Source organism: Serinus canaria, chromosome 6 (genome assembly GCF_022539315.1).
Source record: "Serinus canaria isolate serCan28SL12 chromosome 6, serCan2020, whole genome shotgun sequence".
NCBI lineage: Eukaryota > Metazoa > Chordata > Aves > Passeriformes > Fringillidae > Serinus > Serinus canaria.
The window spans coordinates 17,515,708-17,536,047 of NC_066320.1; the positions used below are offsets into that span (position 1 = coordinate 17,515,708).

At 40.1% G+C, this 20,340-nt stretch overlaps 1 protein-coding gene across 2 annotated transcripts in view; it reads left to right on the forward strand.

Annotated features, from left to right (window-relative positions):
* Positions 1–2,068: 2,068 nt before the first annotated feature.
* The window catches only part of WDFY4 (WDFY family member 4), a 117,723-nt gene continuing 99,451 nt past the window's right edge, over positions 2,069–20,340 (forward strand). For both annotated transcript variants that reach the window (XM_018910821.3, XM_050976368.1), the window contains exons 1-11: positions 2,069–2,203; positions 6,115–6,376; positions 9,932–10,046; positions 10,668–10,771; positions 12,117–12,257; positions 12,617–12,806; positions 13,900–14,089; positions 15,761–15,921; positions 16,312–16,764; positions 17,134–17,238; positions 18,083–18,273. In XM_018910821.3, the coding sequence (XP_018766366.3) occupies positions 6,116–6,376; positions 9,932–10,046; positions 10,668–10,771; positions 12,117–12,257; positions 12,617–12,806; positions 13,900–14,089; positions 15,761–15,921; positions 16,312–16,764; positions 17,134–17,238; positions 18,083–18,273 (1,911 nt within the window). In that variant the 5' untranslated portion in view covers positions 2,069–2,203; position 6,115. The remainder of the gene's footprint in view (positions 2,204–6,114; positions 6,377–9,931; positions 10,047–10,667; positions 10,772–12,116; positions 12,258–12,616; positions 12,807–13,899; positions 14,090–15,760; positions 15,922–16,311; positions 16,765–17,133; positions 17,239–18,082; positions 18,274–20,340) is intronic.

The window sequence follows — 20,340 nt, forward strand, 5'->3', positions numbered from 1 at the left end:
AGAGACTGTCTGTTGTTGTTGTTGTTGTTGTTGTTTCCCAGAGACTGTAGGGAAGAGGACAAAGAAGGATTTTCCTTTCTGTTTTCGTAGGTGGAGGAACATTACAAAGGGGTTTTTAGTATAAACAGCCCAGGCTGACAAAGGGTGTTGTGACACTGTTTATTACTATGTGAACTGTATGCTTGTCTTTACCCCCTGAGTTATTTTTACTACAGATAATTTGGATACATCTGTTTTGCTCCAGTGAAGCAGAGATTAGGTGGGTGGGTGTGTTGAAACTGGACTTTCAGGCCCATCAACAGTTAGTATGAAAAAGAGAAATGGTACTTCCTCTGCTGTGACTTTCCCAACGATTGTGTGTCTGCTTGAGTCCTGACATCATCTAGTGAGGAGGTACCACTGGATGGGGAAGATCTCTGGGAAATAAACCTCTTTAACCAAAGCATGGTGGGGCTGCTGCAAATGACCATCTGTGCTTTTAAAGTGGCAGCAAAAGGGTGGAAATGGAGCACACTTAGGCTTGGTTCTGAGTTAGGGAGTCTAAGAGAGTGATGTTGTCTCTGGATTGGTATTAATATTCTCTTCTGGATTTCTGTACTTCTGCCATTCATCTCAGCAGCGTGGGCTGGGCTAGATGGCAGCTGGAAGTGGATCAGCTGGTGTGTGAATGGCCTACAGCAGGAAAGCAGCAGATGTGTTGGCACAGAGCTTCAGAGGCTGCAGGAGCTTGCTCAGCCCTTGCTGAGAGCTGCCAGAGGCCCCACAGCCACAGCAGTGCAGCAGGGTCTGTGAGTGAGTGGCTCCGGGCTCACTGCAGTGACCAAATGCAGCATCCACTGGAGCTGCCCCGAGTGTGCATAGCTCCAGGTGACCTTGCATCTTCTTGGAAAACAGCCTGTAAATTATACTTAGTTTAGCTAATGCTTTCCAAAACCTGGACAGTTTAGGGGCTACTGTATGTATAGACTGGTGCAGAGTCTTTTCCTTGGGATCTAAGGAATATTACTTTTTGCTGCAAAGCTACAGTTCTGTTTAAATCCTGGTATAATGTGTAAAGGGATGAACTTAACCCATGATTTTGCTGATGCCTGCATTCCCATACAAGACATTCCCCATAAAGGAGAAACTGTCCTCAGGGATTGCTCTGTGCCAGGAACACCACTGCATCAACAGAGGTCTCTGTGGAATATGAGCAATTGTTATCCTGGCTTATGACTTACAAGGAGTCTTCAGCCTGGATTAACAGCAAAGTTGCAGCTTGTTTGGAAGAGGAAGTTGGTTAGTTTTCCTTCTGAATGCTCTTTCAAGCATTTGAATAAAGCAGATGTTAACAGAAAACAGGTGGCTTTAACCACCTAGGATAGAGTCCCCTCAGGTTTCAGTCACTCTAAGGTCATGATCCTGTTGGTTCTCAAGATCACCGTAAAATTTCTGGGGAGAAGCAGTTGGAAAAACTTGAATTTCCCATGTAAAAATCTTTAAACTCCACCTCCCCTGAAAAAACATTATAAAGCCTTTCAGATGTGTTATTAGGGAGAACAAAGAAGCAACTAGACAATGGAGAAGTAATCTTCCCCCAGGCCCCTATCTAATCAAGTTTCATTTATGTTGTCAGTGAGCTTATAGTGCTTGTTAGCATCTTGATCTGAGCAGCTGCCTTGACCATTTCATTAAAGAGGTCAGGGACACAGAGTTCCCCTTGTCATTCAAATGTGTTTATTTTGAGGGTGCAGCATTTGAGGAAGCACTACAATAGTTGCCTGACTTTGGCCATAGATTGTTGCACAGAGAGCATGAGATTTGTGGTGCTGTATTCCAGCAGTAGTTTTGTAAGCCTTGAATTGAAAACCAAAATGAAACAAATCCCTTCCCCCTTGTGAATATGGTACAGAGAGGGAATTACCTGGTTACTCTTGATGCAGGGAGAAGAATGCTGTGCCTTCCAGGTTTGTGTGTTAGCTGAGCTGTTCTGAATTGCTTTGGGGGCTTGATGGCTCCTGAGCTGTGGCTCATTTGCTTTTCACTTCTGCTTTCCTCAGGAAGTAAGTGCAGCAGCTAATCAGGTGATTCACAGTGGAAAGTTTAAAGAGCAGAGTGGGAGCTGCTGCATACACCAACATGCCTAGAAGGACAGAAGCAGCCACACTCATTTCTCTGCATGTGGTTATTGACTGCAATAGGAGCTACCAGGTCTAGAGCCCAGGTATGTCAAGAGATTGTCTGTGAAAGCAGACAGAACAGCCTGCAATATTGGTTGCAGCCGGTATATTATGAGAGAATTACTTTGAATTAGTGAAGGATTTAGTCAAAGTTCACCCTAAATTGCAGTGTAAAGACAGTTTTCCTCAGGAAGTAGTGGAATTTCTGGTTTTAGCATTTACAATTATTGGCTGTCATAACTGTGTTTATTCAAGAGTCATGCTGGCTGCCAATGAGAGGAAGGAAGTATAAAAGAGTATCACACTGGATTTTTGGGATGATCTGAGTTGTGTGTTTCTGATAGCCCACAGAATCCTGGGGTTTAATAGTCAAGAAATGTACATTAGAGAAAGAATATCTAAAGCTGGTAGTCCTAGAACTAGGGGTCTGATATTTTGTCCAGTATATCTCTTGTTATCTGAACAGTTGGAGTAAATAAGGAAGCCAATTGTAGTCTTTATTTTGTGCTCATGTACTTTTGGAGATTAAAGATTGCCATGTACACTCAACTAACATCTTTTGAGATACTTAATGCAAAAAGGGGACCAATTTTGGCCTGAATTTTGGTATGAGACTTGATTCTCTTTTGGTCTTGGTGCAAATTTGGATTATTTATACCTGAATGGGATCCTTCTATGAGCAGCTGAAGCGGGTAATCACAGATAAATATAATTAAATGTCATTAAAAAATCGTGTTTGTTCAACTAGTAAGCTGTTAGTAGCAGTATTCTGCTAGTCCTTCTGCCAGTTTTGGTCAGGCCTTTCTTCCCTTCTGGCTTTTCAGTCTGGAAAGATGTAGCAACATTTCTGTGTGATTTCACACAAGCTTTATTTAGAGAAAAAGGGAAAACACATGATTAAGTTCCATTTTCTCTCTGTAACCTGACACTGCATTCTGAATGATTCTATCAGATTTATTTGATTAGTCTTCACTTTTATATCTTTTAAAGTAGTTATATATTTAGTTAACTTATTGTATCATTGTGATATTTACCAAAAAGTATCTTGTCAAAACTAATCAAGAAACAAACAAAAAACTTATCAAAACTGAAATGAGCTATTAACTTTTTCTGAGGATCAGAACAAGTGGTGGTACATATAAGACCTTTTCAAAATATCTAAGTTATCCTCAATACCAAAAATATTTGAATGACTAACTATGTGACTTTGTGTTTGGACTTGAAGAGCAATTGTCCTCCCAGATGAATAGAAAACTGAAAGGATTTAAAAGTCCTAATCAAATTGTAGATGCAAGAAAAAGCTTCTAGCAGAAATAATACTAAGCATAGCATGCAAGTAATGTCAACAGACTAATACTGGAGTGCTGATTTTTAGTCTGATATGGCTTTTGTAGTCTAGATAATTGGAATAAATACCAAGGAATATCATAATCTTCCTTTTGCTTTGATGTAATTTTGGAGATTAAAGTGTTTCACATACACTTTGAACGTCTCACATAGCCTGTTGCAAGTTGATCTTCCCTAAGGAAGTTGTTTGTGAGTAACTGGTTGTAGGAGTTTTGTGGAGCTGGGATGAACTCTTTCATTACATGAGTTCATAGAGTGAGCACTTTGAGGGTATCCCTGCTTGCTTTAACTGTGCCACCAACAAGAAAGGCCTTCTGAGTCAAGTATAAATAGAAAGAGAAAACTGGTAACCACAGTTTCCAGGGCCATGCAGTGCAGCTCAGGGAGCTGACTCACCAGGCACTGACCTTCTTTTGAGGCCAGTGGAAGCACTTCATTTCACCTCTTTGTGACTAAGTTTCACCATTTATAGAGTCCCTCTGTAAAGCACTTTGGGCTTCTTGTGCAGAAGACCACAGTGAATGTAGGCACTGCAGTGAGTTACTCATAAACATTGATTTAGGCTCAGCAGAGTAGCTTCCAGGGTGAGAGATCTCCTTGAGGAAGAGAATGGCTTTGCTATTTGGGGTGCAAGTTGAGCCTCACTGAAAACATCACTGAACCATGCGCACTGCTAGAACCGCACCCAGGCTTTCTCAACCAACACACTCACAGCTTCAAGATGACTCAAGTGGGTCAAAATCCCACACCAGAGTTAAGTATAACATATGACAAATGTGACTCCCACACAGTCATGAGGAACAGAGGCTTCCTGTTTACTCTGGGCAGTCACCACACTTTTTCTTCTCATAGGGCTTGTTGTCTTAATACAGATAATTAAGGAAAACAACAGCAGCAAAACAGAAAATGTTGGGGAGATAGGAAGTTCTAGGCTGACTGTTCTTTGGGGACTGATCAAAATTATATAGGCCTCTACCTGCTAGCAAAGGACAGAGTGTGGGCTGTGGTAAAATAAGCTAGCCTGTGGTGCAGAGTGGAGGACCAGCATTGAAGCACAGATGTCTGCTGGGACCATCATCTTGCTGCAGCTGGTGTGGTGCACAGTGACAAGATAAATGCCCTGCCCTTCATCCCTGTGTACTGCAGGAGTGTGGAAGTGAGACTGGTTCATCTGGCAAAGAGTGGGCAGAATGCAAGCACTAAGCTAGCTGTGTAACTGATGGATGGTGAAGGAAGAGAATCCCTAATGCTGTTTCAGTGTTGGCTCATAATTCTAAGCCACCTGGCTTAGAATAATACATAATACTGTCTTTTAAAATTTATTTTAATATATGTATGTATTGGTAGTGCAGATCTGACTTAGATTTTAGTCATGTTTGCTTTTTTGGCATTTTTACTGAAATGGTGGAATGGCAATCCAAGAGACACTGTAGAGAAAGAACTTATTTCCCAGAAAGGAAGGTAGATTAGTGTTTTTCTTTGAGAGGTAATGATTTGTAAAGACTCTTTTGAGCTCTTAAAAAATGATATATATGGTAAGCAAAGTGAGCTACATTCATCTTGGTGACAACTCCCATCTGCCCACCCACACTGTCCTAATTTGTCCTGTCATAGTCTCAGGAGTGGTCAGACAATGACCTAGACTCCAGTAAGCATATGGATGACTGTGGAAGCTGGAGAAGCCTGATCTCCATTGGTGTAAGTGTTGTCATGATGTAGGCTCAGCATAGCAGGGTGAGCTCACAGAGGCTGTGGCAAAGAAGGGCTGAGTGAGCCCCCAGAACAGCATGGATGAAAAAATGGCTGTAAAGTAGATGAGAGGTCTTGGGGTTGAGATGAGGGTACCAGAAGGATTCCTCGATGTGTAGTGTAAGATGAAATTAAAATCAAGTTTTAAATTTGATGGGAATGAGAGTGCCAGAAGCACCATGCTCCTTCATTCCAGCATATCCACTTCAGTTTATAGGATCAGCAAAGCAAGCAGTGTTGTTGTGGAAATACCTATTGTACAGAGCTGTACATCTTCTACAAAGAGCTGAATGTTGCTGCTCTTGGAGCCAGATCAACTCTACAAGGAATCTTTGGCTTTTCCACACAGCTGCTATTCCAGATGGGCTCCAGCCCCACTCTAGGTGGGGAATATATCAGTGATGTGCAGCTAGATTTAGCATCCATACTCAATGAAATCTGTAACCTGGCTCTTAGCTAGGGCTCTTCTGTTGCAGATCTGCTGATAGTAATAGTTAGAACTTCTTTTTTAGTTGGGGTGGCTGAGGTATAAGGGAGAGGACCTGCCTCAGTGGCAAAGCTGGGGCTGGAATCCAGATTTGCTGTATGGTTTACTGGTTTGTTTTGCCAAAGCCCAGATGAGTGGTGTAGCATGTACATACATCTCATAGAGGAGAGCTTGTTCATGCAGCTGCAGGGTTCAATGTTCTTGTCCAGGAGCAGGTTGATTTGCCATTAAAATTGGATAAGTTTCAGTGACTTGAGAACGTATTTCTAAATTCTAACTCCAAGAGTTAAAACTGTCAGTGTCTAATTTCTTGGGAGAGTTGACTGGTAAGAGGTGCAAATAACACAGTATATTTATCTTGTCTCATCTCAGCATGGACAGAGCAGCTGAACTCACGTGGCAGCTGGAGGAGTCACCTGACAATGCAGGACAGCAGGAGCAGAGCCCTGATGATGGAGACCCAGCAGAAGGGCTGGAGCAGCCTGCACACAGCAAGGATGAGCTACCCCAGAGCCATACCCCCCTGTGGGAGACTCTGGGCAAACAGTTTGTAGAATATGAACAATTGGCTCCATTTCTCACCCCAGAGGAGCAACAGAGAAGGCTGCTAGAATTTCTTCCCCTCTTCTTAAAGGTTTGTTCTTTTTTTTGCCTTTGGTGCAGATGACAATTTGCATTTATTTTGCCTGACCTATTCTGTGGTCACCTAAACAGCCAGTGTTGTTAATTGGAGCAGGATCCCTTTAGGTGATCAATTTTTACTCCATTGGGAGCCTCCTCTCCAGCATGGCAGCACAAAAAGGCTTTGGGTCTGTGTGAGCCCTGCTCAGCAAGGACAGCAATATCTCTATTATCAGCCCTGTGTGCAGCACAAGCCCAAAACAGCCTCATTGAAGCTAGACCAGCCTCTACCCCAGACCAAACCAGCACACTTTCTCTTGAAGGTCCATGGAAAACACATCCTTAATGCTTCCAGGCTATTAACTCATCCCAACAAACAGGCCTTGCTATAGAAGTTTGTCTCTAAACTGCTTCCTCCTGTCTTCATAAGCAATGTCTTGCAGGCTTTATGTGAAATTCTTCCATTGAGCTTTTCCTGCCTCAAATTTACAATTACATTGAAATTCTTAGATCTCAAAGTTTCTGAGTTCCATTAGAGCTTTAGTTTTTGAATATCATGTATCATGAGCATGAAATAAACAAGTTGTAGTGAGATGAGATTATACCCAACATCTTTAGATTTACTGATACTTAAATAAGTATGAAAAGCAAGAATGCTTTTAATGTGCTGATAATTTTTGGAATGAAATTTTCAAAGAATTGAGAAAGCTGAACAAGGGTGATTAAAGTTATAAAATCTTGAAGTCTTAGGAATTAAAAATTGGACAGCATAGCAGAAAATTCTCACATGTCAATATAAATAAGCAAATAAATTTTAATACCAGTACTTTAGTGTCAAAAGACAGTTGTTCCCAGGAGGCAAGACGAGTATTGCTGAGGGACTGGCAATGTTGTACATTTGCATATCCATCAAGAGTTTCCTTTCTGTAGGGCTGAACTCCACAAGCGTTAGGACTGTAAAAACTGATTTCCTGAATTTCAGTAATGCTTGAAAAAAGGGGCTTTTAAATTCTCAAAGGAAACTTTGCTACTGAATATATTCATAAGGGAGAAGTGAATTTTTCATTAGCTTAACACTTGATTTTATTCCCTAGGCGTGAGAGTCTTCCTCTCCACTTCTCTTAGATAAGCTAGTGGAGCTTGCATTGCTTTGTAGGCATTTAGGTCCAGAAGTGTGACTAGCATTTTAGCTTTGCATCATTCATTTAGGAGTACATTCTGGAAGATCTTGCCCTTTAGCTTTTAGTTATCATGTCCTTCCCCACATGACTTTTACTCCCTTCATATTCCAGCCTTCTGCTGGCTTGGGGGAATGCATCTCAGTCTGAGTGGTACAAGTTGTGAAGTTCTAACAGAAGCTACCCTGTTTAACAGTGGGCTCTGTGTGAGTCCTCTCCCTCCTTGGAGGATTTTTCTCTTGCTTTTACTTTCCTGTTCTGATCCAGAGATGTCAGTGCATCTCTGCCTTTTTGTTTTAGTGCTTTATCTCTTAGTTGGGTGGAGAGAGGGGTCACCAGGCAGGAGACACCTGGGGTGCGGGGGCTCGTTACACACTGCTGCTCCTTGACGTAGAAGGAGAAGGTGTGGGAGGGAAATGTCAGCCATCTGCTTGTGATTCAGGCCTGGGCTGGGAGTCATTTTAATGTGCCTTCTGCATCTTCCCCCTTGGTGCCTCAGAAAGTATCAGAACGTTCTATTACATGGCTGGTTCGAGCTAGCATCTCTCCATGAACCATGGAATAGGAAGGGCAGATGGTAACAGCAGACACAGGGAACTTGTGGCAGAACCTCAAATATGTAGAAACAGGTTTAAGAGGAAGAAAGAAAATCAGATTACTTTGATACCATCTTATTTGAGTTTCCCCTAAATGTAGACATCCTACAATGGAGTCAGGTTGATAGGCTCAGACATGAATATGAAATTAATTCTGTTCCTAAAGGACAGTGTATTCTAAAGACTGGTGTCTGACCCTCAGGAGGAGCACTGACAAAACCAAATCAGAGCATTAGTGGCCTGTTTTGTAGGGAGATGGACTAGCAGCATTGCTATGAACATTTGATTACTGCTCTCTGCTGTGTATGGTCTGAGCTTCTAAAACTTATCCTGCTCATTCTGAGAGCAGAAGAGTGAGTATAGCAAGGCCTTTCTGAAGTGTAAAGAGGATGTTCCTCTTTGAGAAAGAGGGACAGAAATCTCACACTGCTTTCTTCTGAAAAAGGGCATAGCTTAATGACAAACATTGTGTATTTTTGAGTGACTGTAGGTTTCTTCTCATTGTGTTTGCCCAGCTTCCTTCTGCTCTTTACAGATCTTCCCTCCCTTCTGCATGAGAGGTAGATGAATTGGTGGATCTTGCTTCTGCAACTGAGTGTCTCTGAAAGTAACTTAGGGTCAAAATCTGAAAAAAATAGTTTGCTTTTAATATTATTGACTGATTGATGAAAATTAATAATAGGCACAATGTGCAATTGCATTTCACTCTTATAGCACAGAAAGAATATTTGGGTGCATTTTACTTATTGACTGTAGTAAAATGAAGTAAAAAGTTGATGCTTGCCTGATTACTGAGAGGTGACTGACACTTCGTCCACAAGCTGCCATCTGTGATGAAAGAAAAGAAATTGAAAGCCATGGTAGGGAAGGGAATAATATTTGTGGAGGATCTTCATTTACAAAGAGTTGCACTGATTTCTTGGCAGAAAGTACTATGGGATGTCTGATCCTATTTTTTTAGGAAGACATATGTAATTTTTCTTCCTTTAATCATTGGGGCTTACAGTGTGGTATTTCAGAGCATCTAAAAGGAAGAGACTTTTGTAAAGAAAATTTTTCAAGGTTACTGAGGACAGAGATGTCTCAGACTGGCCTTCAGAGGTGAATGATGAACTGTTGCTAATACATAAATATGTGTATCATCAAAGATTTTATATAAAAGAATTGGAACCTGGTTCTTGGAGGCTGGTTGGGTGCAATAGTATTAGTCTGCTGGAATATTTTCTTTATTGATATTGAATTTTTTCCCCAAAGGTAGGGCTAAGAAACATAAGAAGGGTTTGTTTGTCAGACTCAGGGAATCAACAAGTATTCCTGTTATTTATCTAGTAAGTCTTGTACTTAATTGCTTGTCCATTCTCGAACAAGGGAGTTGTTATAAACCTATTTATAAATTGTTTATAAGCACGTCTCTAATTTTGTGTTTATTCACAACTGTTGTATGGCTGTTTGTCATATTTTTAAAGGGGCCAGCATATAATTTTTGATACAAATAATTAGTGACACAGGGGATGAACAACTTTTACATTGTTTGGATGGTATTCAGTGTAGAAAATACTGTAAAAGCTCTCTAGTAGGTGCATTACATGATTCAAAAAATAATTCCAGTTTGACTTCTGTATCCATAGTGTTGTATTCCTGCCTGTCTGAGAAACACTGCTTAATGGGTTACCCTGACTACTGAATTTTATAGAGGAATGTTAGCCTTATGCTGCTTTTTTAATGTTGATTAGTTTTTTCAATCTACCAAAGACATGATGTGTCAGAGACTTAACAGTTGCCCTTGGATTTCAGGCCTGGGAGCAGTCTGCTGGAGTAATCGTATTCCCCAACATTCAGCTGTTAGCCAGTGAGGTTTCCAAGCTTCTGACTAAAGAAATTAAGAGGAACCTCAATGGGAAACCTGCAGGTAAAGATGCCCTACCATATCCATTGGATCCAGTTATTCTGGAAATGTGTGTCTTTCAGTTGTGTTCTTTGCTGGAAACAAAGGGGGACCAGGAAAATGCTGTGTAGCAAGCCAGATATTTTGGTAGGTATGAGCTAGCAGCGATTTGAGGTGGTTGCTCTGAACATTTGGCCTTGTATGCCATGCTGATCTTTAGTCTGGAATTTCTATAGCTGGAAGTGTGTAACGTATGAAGCAGGTAAGAGTGCAAGAGTAGGTTACACACTATTCTGGGCAGCTTTCTTAAATGAGAACAACATTGCTAGCCACATATGGATTTCCTGGTGGCTGTTGTACATTCTTTCTGCTATCAGCTGCCAGGTTTTATGAACTGAGCTGCAATTCTTGGTGAAATTTGTCAGTTTGAAACATGTAGTTTGCATGAACTGAGCTTGATGCTGAATCAAAATTGTTTTATGTTTTTCTGTTTACTTTAGTGGACTCCTGCTACTGTAATTTTGTTAAATTTGTCAGATCTGTGATAGATCTAACAAAGTTAACAAAATTAAGAAGAAGAAAGTATAAATGCAGTATTTTCATCTTTCGCTAAGGAATTAAACTTTAATATTTTTGTGATAACAGAAGAAGCTTGTCTGGCTTTGGAGCAATTGCTGAAGCAGAAAGGAGAAGCAGGAGATGGCCATTTGCTCCTGAAATCAGTGTATCTGCTCTCACAGACTGACTTGGTAAGAGAAAATACCACAAAGCATGTTTTCCTTTTATTTCAGAGGAGCTGTGTAGGTACAGTGGAACACCCCAGTCTCTGTATTTGCATTACCCCTAATATTTTGAGCTTGAGCATGCCCAAGGTTTGCAGTTAAAGGATGCACCACCAGGTTTTCTAAAAGATAGAAGTAACCATTTTGTGCTTTCTGATACCTTTTTAGTTTTGGTTATCAGACAGCTGGTTTTTCTAGTGTTCCCCCCCACCCATTGTACATTTTTTGTGTATTCTTTATCATTCTAGTTTACTTATCAAAAAGATTAATAGTAAGAATCTGTCTGGTAATAGAGTGATTGACTTTTCAATCCTGATAGTCTCTCACTTTGAAGTGTTTCACTGTACAGCCATCCCAAATGCAGACTGGCATCAGGAGTACAGCCTGCTGGTGGGCATCTGTGGTGTGTTTATCCATGACATTTGGTTAAACAGTTTGTGTTAGTCTTTCTTGTTCAAAGACACACAAAAATCAGATCTTACTGTCAGATTATAGTGGATATGTTTTTTATCATAAGGAGCTCTATAAAATTATGTATATAGCTAGTCACAACATGACGTTTCTGATGAGATGTTTTTCACAGATTTAAGACGTTGTCATTTTTTGTAGTTCACATACTCACAAAACTTCATTTCACAAACCTTATTCTTCTGTTAGTTTGGTGCTGATTTTTGTTATGACTGCTGTGTGCCAAGCACAAACACTGGGACTTCTCTGGAAGTTCTCTGCAGCCATAGTGAAGATGAGAGGAAACTAAGTAGGAGAAACACTGTGAAGAAACTGACACTTGCAGTTATAAAACCTGTAATTAGAAGTGCGTGAATGCAGTTATTCAATATGTTAAAAAAGTGAAGGCATTATAGGTAAACTGCTGCCATCCTGAGTGAGGAGGGAGAGGAGAATTCATGCTTTCAGCATACCAGGCCTCTCCAGCTGCAGTGTCCTGGAAAGTAATGCTAAAGGAGACACTGTCTGTCCCTGGCCTTGCTGCTGGTTCAGCTGCTAGTGGCTTTGCAGGCTGTGTGCTTCACTGGCTGCAGGTCTCCATATGCAGGACAGAGCACTGCCAAAGCTGTAGTGCAGCTGGAGCAAGAAGTCTTGGGAGCAGCTACAGCAACACAAAGTGTATTTAATTCTGCCAAGTGGATTTTACAGCCATGCTATGTGACTGCCAGTCTTGTGTGCCCTAGGGCACCCATCAGGGTAAAATGCTCAAGTGGGTCTTTGATCTGCCATCACTATTCTCAGTGTGTAGGAACACAAGGAAACTGTAGTGAGCTTCTAGAGGAGCTGATTGTATTTTTCTTCTTAGAGGACTATGTGGAACATTATTGGATCTGGACTCCCAGCTGCTCTGATGCAGTGCCTGTACCTTTTCTTTACTGTCCCTCTGAAGAAAACCAGTGATGACAGGCAGACAAGTGATGTCCAAACTCAGGAAATGCTTGTTAAGGTGAGATGTGCATTTGGGGGGTTTATTTGTCCTGGGTACTCAGATGTTCACTTGGGCTCTTAGTTGTTCATTTGATTCAAACTGCCAAAAAATCTGTAAGCTTGGACTGCAAAATATTGAATAAACATCAGGAGCCATATAAAAACTATCTCATGTTTTTTACTAAACAAAACAATGTGACTTTAACTGGGAAAAATCCATTAAGAATATTCCAGTGGTAGTTTTACTTGTTCATTTCGCTGCATTCTTTCTCCTAGCATTAGTGTCAAACTAATAATCTCCTTCCCCAGAGGATTTTTCTTCATCTCTTAGGTATCTCCAGAGGTGTTCATTGTATCTGATATTTGTTTGTTTTTCAGATAATGCTTAACATGTACAAAGAGGAACAAGGCATAGAGGAACTGCTGGCAGCTGATAAGCTTCAGTCATTAATTATAGCAACTTCTTCTCTGTGGGACCAGTGCAGCCACTCATGGAAAGTACCTACAGGCTGTGTGCTAAGAACAATTTCAAAGGCTCAGACAAAAAACAGCATTGTGTATCTACAAGGTTTGGCTTCTTCTTTCCCCATAGCTCCCCTGAGAATGAATTACCAAAAAGAGTCTCCCCAGGATAAATTACATCATCTGTGATCTCCCTTACATCATCCAGTAGTCAGCTACAAAGCGTGGGCTTGTGACTTAGGAGAGAGAAGCTTTATTTAGTACTGATAGTCATCTGGGAACTGAAGGATTTTTAACATAAAAAACCCCTCCAAATTACAGGCAAGAGCCAATTCCACCTAATGACACTGACATGGGCAAGAGGAAGATGCATTATGTTTTTTCTTAAATTGTGTGACTCAGTCTGTGGGTCTGAGCCCCATGAACACTAAATACAAGACTGGGGTCAGAATAATGGTATCTTTTGGGACAACAACATGGTTGGTTAAGCCTTGTCTTCTTTCTAGGCTTTATTAGTTCAATTTTTTTCTTATTAAGAAGTGCAAAGGCCACAAGTCTCAATTTCTTAGAAGTGAAAAAGTAGTTTTATAATGCACAAAATACCATGGAATACCATCTGTATTCCATGCCATGGAGTAAATGCATATAGATATTTTTATTCTTTTAAATGAAAAACTTGGCTTCCTGAGTGAGATGGAAAGAGCTATTTGGACTTTTGAAGCTGCCCTGGAAGGACTGGCCATGAGATTAGACAAGAAAACTAGGCTTCATTACTCAAAGCAAAATGTGTGTACCCCATTGCTTATGCCTCATTGAGCAAAGAATGAATCTGTGAACTCTGCACAGAATGTGTGATTGACTTAGTACGAGACAATTAAATCTGTTAGTCTTTGCCTACCTTGTGCTCAGACAGCTGGATTCAGTATATATGAATTTTGGTGAGTTGGGGGGTTGAAAGCTTATACTCCTGAGATTAAATCAGTTTCTGGTAGTAAAGCAAAAAAATGCATGCCTATTTTAAATCCAGCAATGCTTCTGAAATGAGTATGATATTCTTATATCCTCCTTTTTTGTAGAAAAACAGTTACCTTACTCCTATTTTACTGGGAAATATCTTCAAATTTGTTTAATTTTTGTTAGTAGCTGTAAATTTGTTTGACTGTCAGTTCATAAATACCTGCTGTATTGTTTTTCTTCAGCTGTTGACTGCATTAAAATAGCTGTTCAGAATCTCTTTACACTGGCTGACACTCTACCTGCCTGTGATGTGTGTGAAGCTGCCAGCATCGTGTTGTGCTTTGTGAAAGATTCTTATCCTGTATCGTCAGCTTTACTAACAGAGTTTGAAAATAACGATGGCTACCAACTCCTGCTAAAAATTTTACTCAGGTAAGAGAGGTTTCTAGTAGGCTTCTAGAGCATGGTAAAGCTTAATTTTCAAAATGCATAGTGGTCTCAAAATATGAATCATATAGGTAACTCTGTGTGGATGCAAAGCATTGCTATATTAGGAAGGGAAGCAGTACATAACCCTTACTACTTTAGCCATAACAGAAGGAGAACAGTGTAGGGGAAGTTAGCTTGCAGGTGGGATGGGGACTTTTTGAACACAAGACAAAGGTTCTTCATCAATTAGTGTTACAGAGGATGTAGGTCAGAGACATTTGTCTCAGTTAAGGTGAGCTTTTAATCCAGGAACACAGTCAGCTAGGGAGGGAAACACTCTCTCTTTGCTGAGCAAAAACAAGCAAAAAACCCCCACCCAAAGTTAAATCTGAGATATTTACATTCTTCAGAACCCAGATGAGCATAAACACATCAGGAAAAATCCCCACTTGTTATCCCAGTCCAGAGTGAAAAGCAGAATCTGTTGCTCTCCTTGTCACCTTGTGTTGTTGCACCAGGCTGAGTTCCTTTAACATCATCTGAAGAGAGCATTTCCAGATGTTTTTGTTTCCATTCTGGATTTGCTTATTCTTGTAGTATTTATTTTATCTTGTGAAAACTTTGGTCCCTGAACAATGACTGGGGTGGGGAGGGTATTTTGTAATTTGGATCTAGAGGATTGTAAATTGAATCATGAAGTCAAAGATATCTGTGAGGGACTATGCCAGTTCATGATTTTTGAATGGCATAGTTAAAATTATTAATGATATAAATTAAAATTATTAATTTATGATTGGGAAAAAATTGTTTTCTGGCAGTGTTTTCTTTAGTTAACAGAGACTGTCTAGATTTGCCTTGTAAATAAACTGCATTGAGATGCATATTTCTGATTAAATTCTAGCCATGTAGGGCAGGAAACATGGAATCCTTTTCTGTAAGGGCTATGACTGTCCCCATCCTTTTCAACTGATGTAACTAAGCTGAAGAGACTGAAATAACAGATGCTCAAGGCTTCAGATTAGTCTTCATTCCCAGCATATGCTGGCATAAAGGGATAGATGGAAAGTTCTTTCCAGAATGTTTCATGTGAGCAGGTACCCCCTTCTCTGATAGTTAGAACTTTTTCTTCAGATAAAAAGAATTTGCTAATAGCATTCTTTGAAACAGAGCATTTGCTCTCTTTTGTTCTTTTTCATGTTGAGGTGAAACCAGGACATTTTGTTGTTTTCTTCAGAGATTTTTCTAACCTAACTGTATCAGTCTATTTTTCTGCCACTAACCCATGCCCAGTTTATGCAGTTTTCCTTAAGAATTGATCCCATTTTAGAATTACAGAATAAGATGATGTGCTAAACAGCTCTCTGTCCTTTGACAGACTGTCACTTCAGTCTATGAAGCATGGCAAATCTGGAGTTACATTTCAAACTATTTCCTTACTTAGGAGAGACCTGCCATCCTTATGTTTGAGTCACAAAGCTCAGGCTATATAATATTTTTCTGTTCCTCAGGGATGAGATTTCAGTTTCCTTCAGCTTGTAGGTTTTGTTCTGATTCAGTGTGTCACCATGGGTGGATTGTTCTGTGTAGCTCCTATGTGCTTCATGCCTGATGATGTATCCAAAGTGTTTCGTAATTCAGGCATGAACATATGACTGTCCTGAGTTTTGTTCCTAGATGTGAGGGTTTGCAGCAAAATGAAGGAGACCCCTATCTGGATGAGATCTTGGATATGCTGACTTGCCTTACAACCTGTGGAAAAACTGAACTGAAAGTTTCTGGCAATATTGTGCACCCACAACTGCCACACTTTGATTTTGAACGGACGCAGTCTTCTGGTACGGTGTATATGTGAGTGAGTGTGTGTGTGTCTATATATATATATATATATATATATATATACACACATGTGGCTGGGTGGGAGGGGGGGTCATAGGAAAATGAAACTTTATTCATTTTCTGTCTTAATATGGAAGAAAAGAGTATGGATGTGGCATCTTCAGAATTGTGTCAGTGCTGCAGGAGCCTGAGTGCCACCTACATCAAACTGAAATGACCATGTTAACTCTAGCATCTCATCAAAGCTCAAGAATATGCCTCCTAATCACACCCCTCATGTCTTTTGCTCTCATTTCCACTTTCAGATGATCTAGCATTGCAGTTAGGGTGCTTGCAGACCTGAATGACACTCATGTAAAAATTATCTCTCCTGGGTTTTTCCCGCACAGGAATGACAGTGAAAAACCTCCAGCCTTTCCAGGTGCTGCAATCCATTTTCCAGAGAAGTAATGATCAGCACTTGTGTGAAAGAATATTGTCAGCAATTGGTACCATATGGGCTTGGGACAGAGTGAACTTCTTTCTACTGGAATGGACGCTGCAACCTATCAACCAATTCACTGACATCATTCATTTCAAACCACGCCCAGTCCAAGTCCAGTTCTTCAGACTGGTGGAGTCCATAGTCCTGGACCTGTCCTATGTTCCCCATGAGATTCTGAAGAAGGTTCAGTATTTGATAAAGGAAAACATAGTGCCATTCTGCACCTTAACAGCTCTCCAGTGCCTTCTCAGCATGACCCAGAAGGACCTGTTATTTAGTGACATTTTCCGTGACTCTGGGCTCTTAGGACTACTGCTGGCACTTTTGAGGAGGGAGGCCAAGATCTTGAGGAAATCAGGTACAACTCAATGCCACTCACAATGACCATTGAAGCAGGCAGATCGATAGGAATAAATAATCTTTTTCTACAGTAAATTTATATGTATTTTTTTATACTATTGTCTTCAAGCCAATTGGCCTAAATTTGACACACGAGCTGGGTCCTCTCTGAAATCTTTGCTGTTTATTTTTCTGCTCACTAGCCTAAACAGCTCTGGGATTTTCTGTGCTAGTGTGTGTTGAATTTTTCTGGGTGGTACCCTTCAGCCCTCACTTTTAAACAGGTCTTAATGGGGGGATCTCTAGAATGCAAGCTCAAGATTGGAGCAAGAAAAATCCTTCCTTCCATTTCTTGTATATCATAACATAACTTTTAATATGCTGACAGCTGGAACTCATCTGCCTAACCCAAAAGAAGGCACTGAGAAGGAATTAAATATTGTGATGCTGAAAATGGTGGCTGCCCTTACAGCAAGGTCTGTGAGGAACACGGGTAAGGAAAAACACATGACTGTGTTACCCTCATGATATTTGGTGGTAAGTGGCCATGGTCTTACGGAGCACCAACAAATTTTCTGACTTTTTTGCTTCAGTCAGAAATGAAGGAAAAAACAAGAAGTGTAGGGATAACTGTTACACTAGGAAGAAATGTGACAAAGGTATTCTCCTCCTGCATATTAAGCTTTGTCCCAGTAGTCAGCTTGTTTCCTTTATCCATGTGCATAGTCCTGAGGTGTTTATATAGGATGCTCAAACTTAGCTTGTGGAAAAAAACTGTGTGTACTTGACTCTTGTGTATCATTTGCTCATCCAGATTTTCTCCATTATATTTGAAATCTTGATTGGATCAGGTGCATGCTGAGGAACACTCCTGTATTTGTGTTATACCTAAGAATTTATACCTGTTCGTAGGGAATCTTGTGGAACACAGTAGCACAGGAGTGAAAGCTACTGAATACAGGAATCCACTCTGGAACCCTAGAATCATCATGTTTGCAGCATCTTGCATGGTGTAAAGATATTTTCAGAAACTATCAAAAAGTTCCCTTCCTAAATGAAAGGGATGCTTAAGCTGAAACTAAGGTGTGTTTTCCTTTTCATTCATTATTGTGTTGGGAACCTGTCATCTCTGATGATTGGAAATCATGGTCATCCAGTCTTTTTATCCCTAGTTGTTCTTGTGCCATTCAGTTTGTGTCATCTTTGGTTTAACCAGCTGCTATTTTTACCTGTCCTGCTGTATTTGTAGAAATGTGGCACTTCACACCAACACTGAAAATATGCCTTTAAAACCTACAAGCAGTTTAACTCAAAAACGATAATGTGTTTGTCCCTAGTTGTTCTGAAGGACTATGGAATGGTGCCATATATCAAGATATTTTTGGATGATGAGTGCTACAGGAGTGCTACTCTCAGCATCTTGGAGCAGTTATCAGTCATCAATTATGAAGAATATATGAGCATTATTATTGGGGCCCTCTGTTCTTCCACTCAATGGGAACTGCACCTGAAACTAGATCTTCTGAAGGTAACTAATGTGGCTCTCACTTGGCCATTGTTTTCTTGGGAACTATCTGTTTTCAAGATGTAAGAGCAGAAGAAAGAGCCATAGGCCAGCTCTAGATTATGGTTAATTGGGCACTTTGATTTTTAGCAATGCCTTTGTGGTCAATACCTTCACTCAGTATCAGATTACAAAGTATTTTGAAGACTTAAATAGTAATGCAAGAGGGAAATATGGAAATGCTGAAGGCACAATTGTATGAGCAGTTCTTTGTAATGTGACAGAGAAAGGAGAAACAAATGTGAATGAAAGTGGATTTGTAGAGAGAGGATGTAAGATGTGAAGCAACAAGATTGGAACAGCCAGGAAAGGCATGACATAAACAGCTTCATTCTAATAAGTTTCCAAGATTGAAACTTTGCTGTCCCTAATTTTGTCATTTTTCACAAACACAAGTGTAAACACATGTAACACAAATAAAAAGAGATGAGGAAAGGAAGAATTTTATGAAAGTTTGAAGGAAGAAACTAGAATTAGTCATAGCCTCTATTGACCCCAGAGTGTCTGATCCCTAAGCAATGAAACAGAGGCAAGAATCACGGTGCTTTATTTTGGTTTAGGTCACAGGCATCCAGTTGAAAAGCAGCACTGTTGTAAACACTGATTTAAAAATTTTTTTCTACCTTCTCTGTCAAGTGTGAATGGAAACCACTTTCTGTACAATATAACAACTCCTTCTATGACAAAAGAACCATGTTACTAAAAAAAAATTAAAAGGATGAAGTCTTAACAATACCTGAGGAAAAGTTGAGTATGGTGTCCAAACTAATATAAAAATAAATGCAACTTCAGTGTCTAAATTTTGACAAATGATAACTGTATTAAAGTATAATGTAAGCAAATGAATTTATTTTCTTTATCCACTGGGACTGTGATTGTGTTACACACAAATTCAGATTGATTTGCTAATGTATATTTAGCTGTTAAAGCCTGAGCCCAAATGCAATTAGCACTGCCGTATTCCAGTGTGGCACGTGGACAATTATGAGGAATAACAAATAATGGAATGTGCAAAATAAATTCTGTTAGCAGTAACTGAGTTAGGGGGTTTCCAGCAGACATCAGTTTTATAGATTCAAGACAGAGGAATACTAACTCATAGGTGATTAAATTCTAACTGAGTTAAAGCTGGAGGAAATGTGTTTACTCTTGACCTACTCTGGAATGTGTTAAAGCCATCCTGATAACTTCAACTCTAAGTTATTAAATTTACTCCCTGTTCAGAAGCCTCTGCCTGGTTTGATACATTATCATACAAAATTGAATGACAGTAATAGAGTGCTCCCTCCCCCTTCAGTCCTCACAGCCCTTTCTCACAGTGCTAGGTCCTGTTATGGGCAGATATACTTCTGTTAAAAACTGTTTCTCCTCAGGAGGTTGGGAAGTAAAGCTTTTTCATTGGATATCTCTCGGGGAGATCTGTATGTGAAATTAACCCTTTCCAATGTGCAAAGGTACAGCATTGAATTTGAACAGTCCCTGCACAAAATGAATTGTGCAACACCTCAAAAACTTGGGATCAATTGTATTCAAATGCAGTAGAAGGTTTCTTTGCAAGCTCCTTTTTGTAACCAATTTTACTTCCTCAGTTCATAATAACTTTTCCAGATTTGTTTTAAAATGGCAAGCCCGTAACATTCAAAACTGGAAAATAGTTTAAGTTGTTTTTATATGTGTGCTATATTGTCAAGGGGCATTCACTTATAACCTGCTTTAAGCCTACTGAAGTTAGATAAAATCTAATTACTTCATTGTCTTGAGATCTTACTTTTTATGGCTTTTTTCCCCTAAAGTGTTGTGCAAACTTTAAAAATACCTTAGCTGAGAAAGGGTATTCTTGTCTTTCTTAATGAGGAGAGCCTGCTGCTTGCAATATTCTCTGTGCCATCCCATGTCACTGTGGTTTTTTTGAAAAGGGCCTTCTCAGTCATATGAGCAAAAGTTCAGTGTGGGTTCTCGTGCATTCAGGGCTGCAGGAAGACTTGTCTGTAGAGAGCTGTCCCTTCCTGCCAGCTTCCATGTGAGGGTATT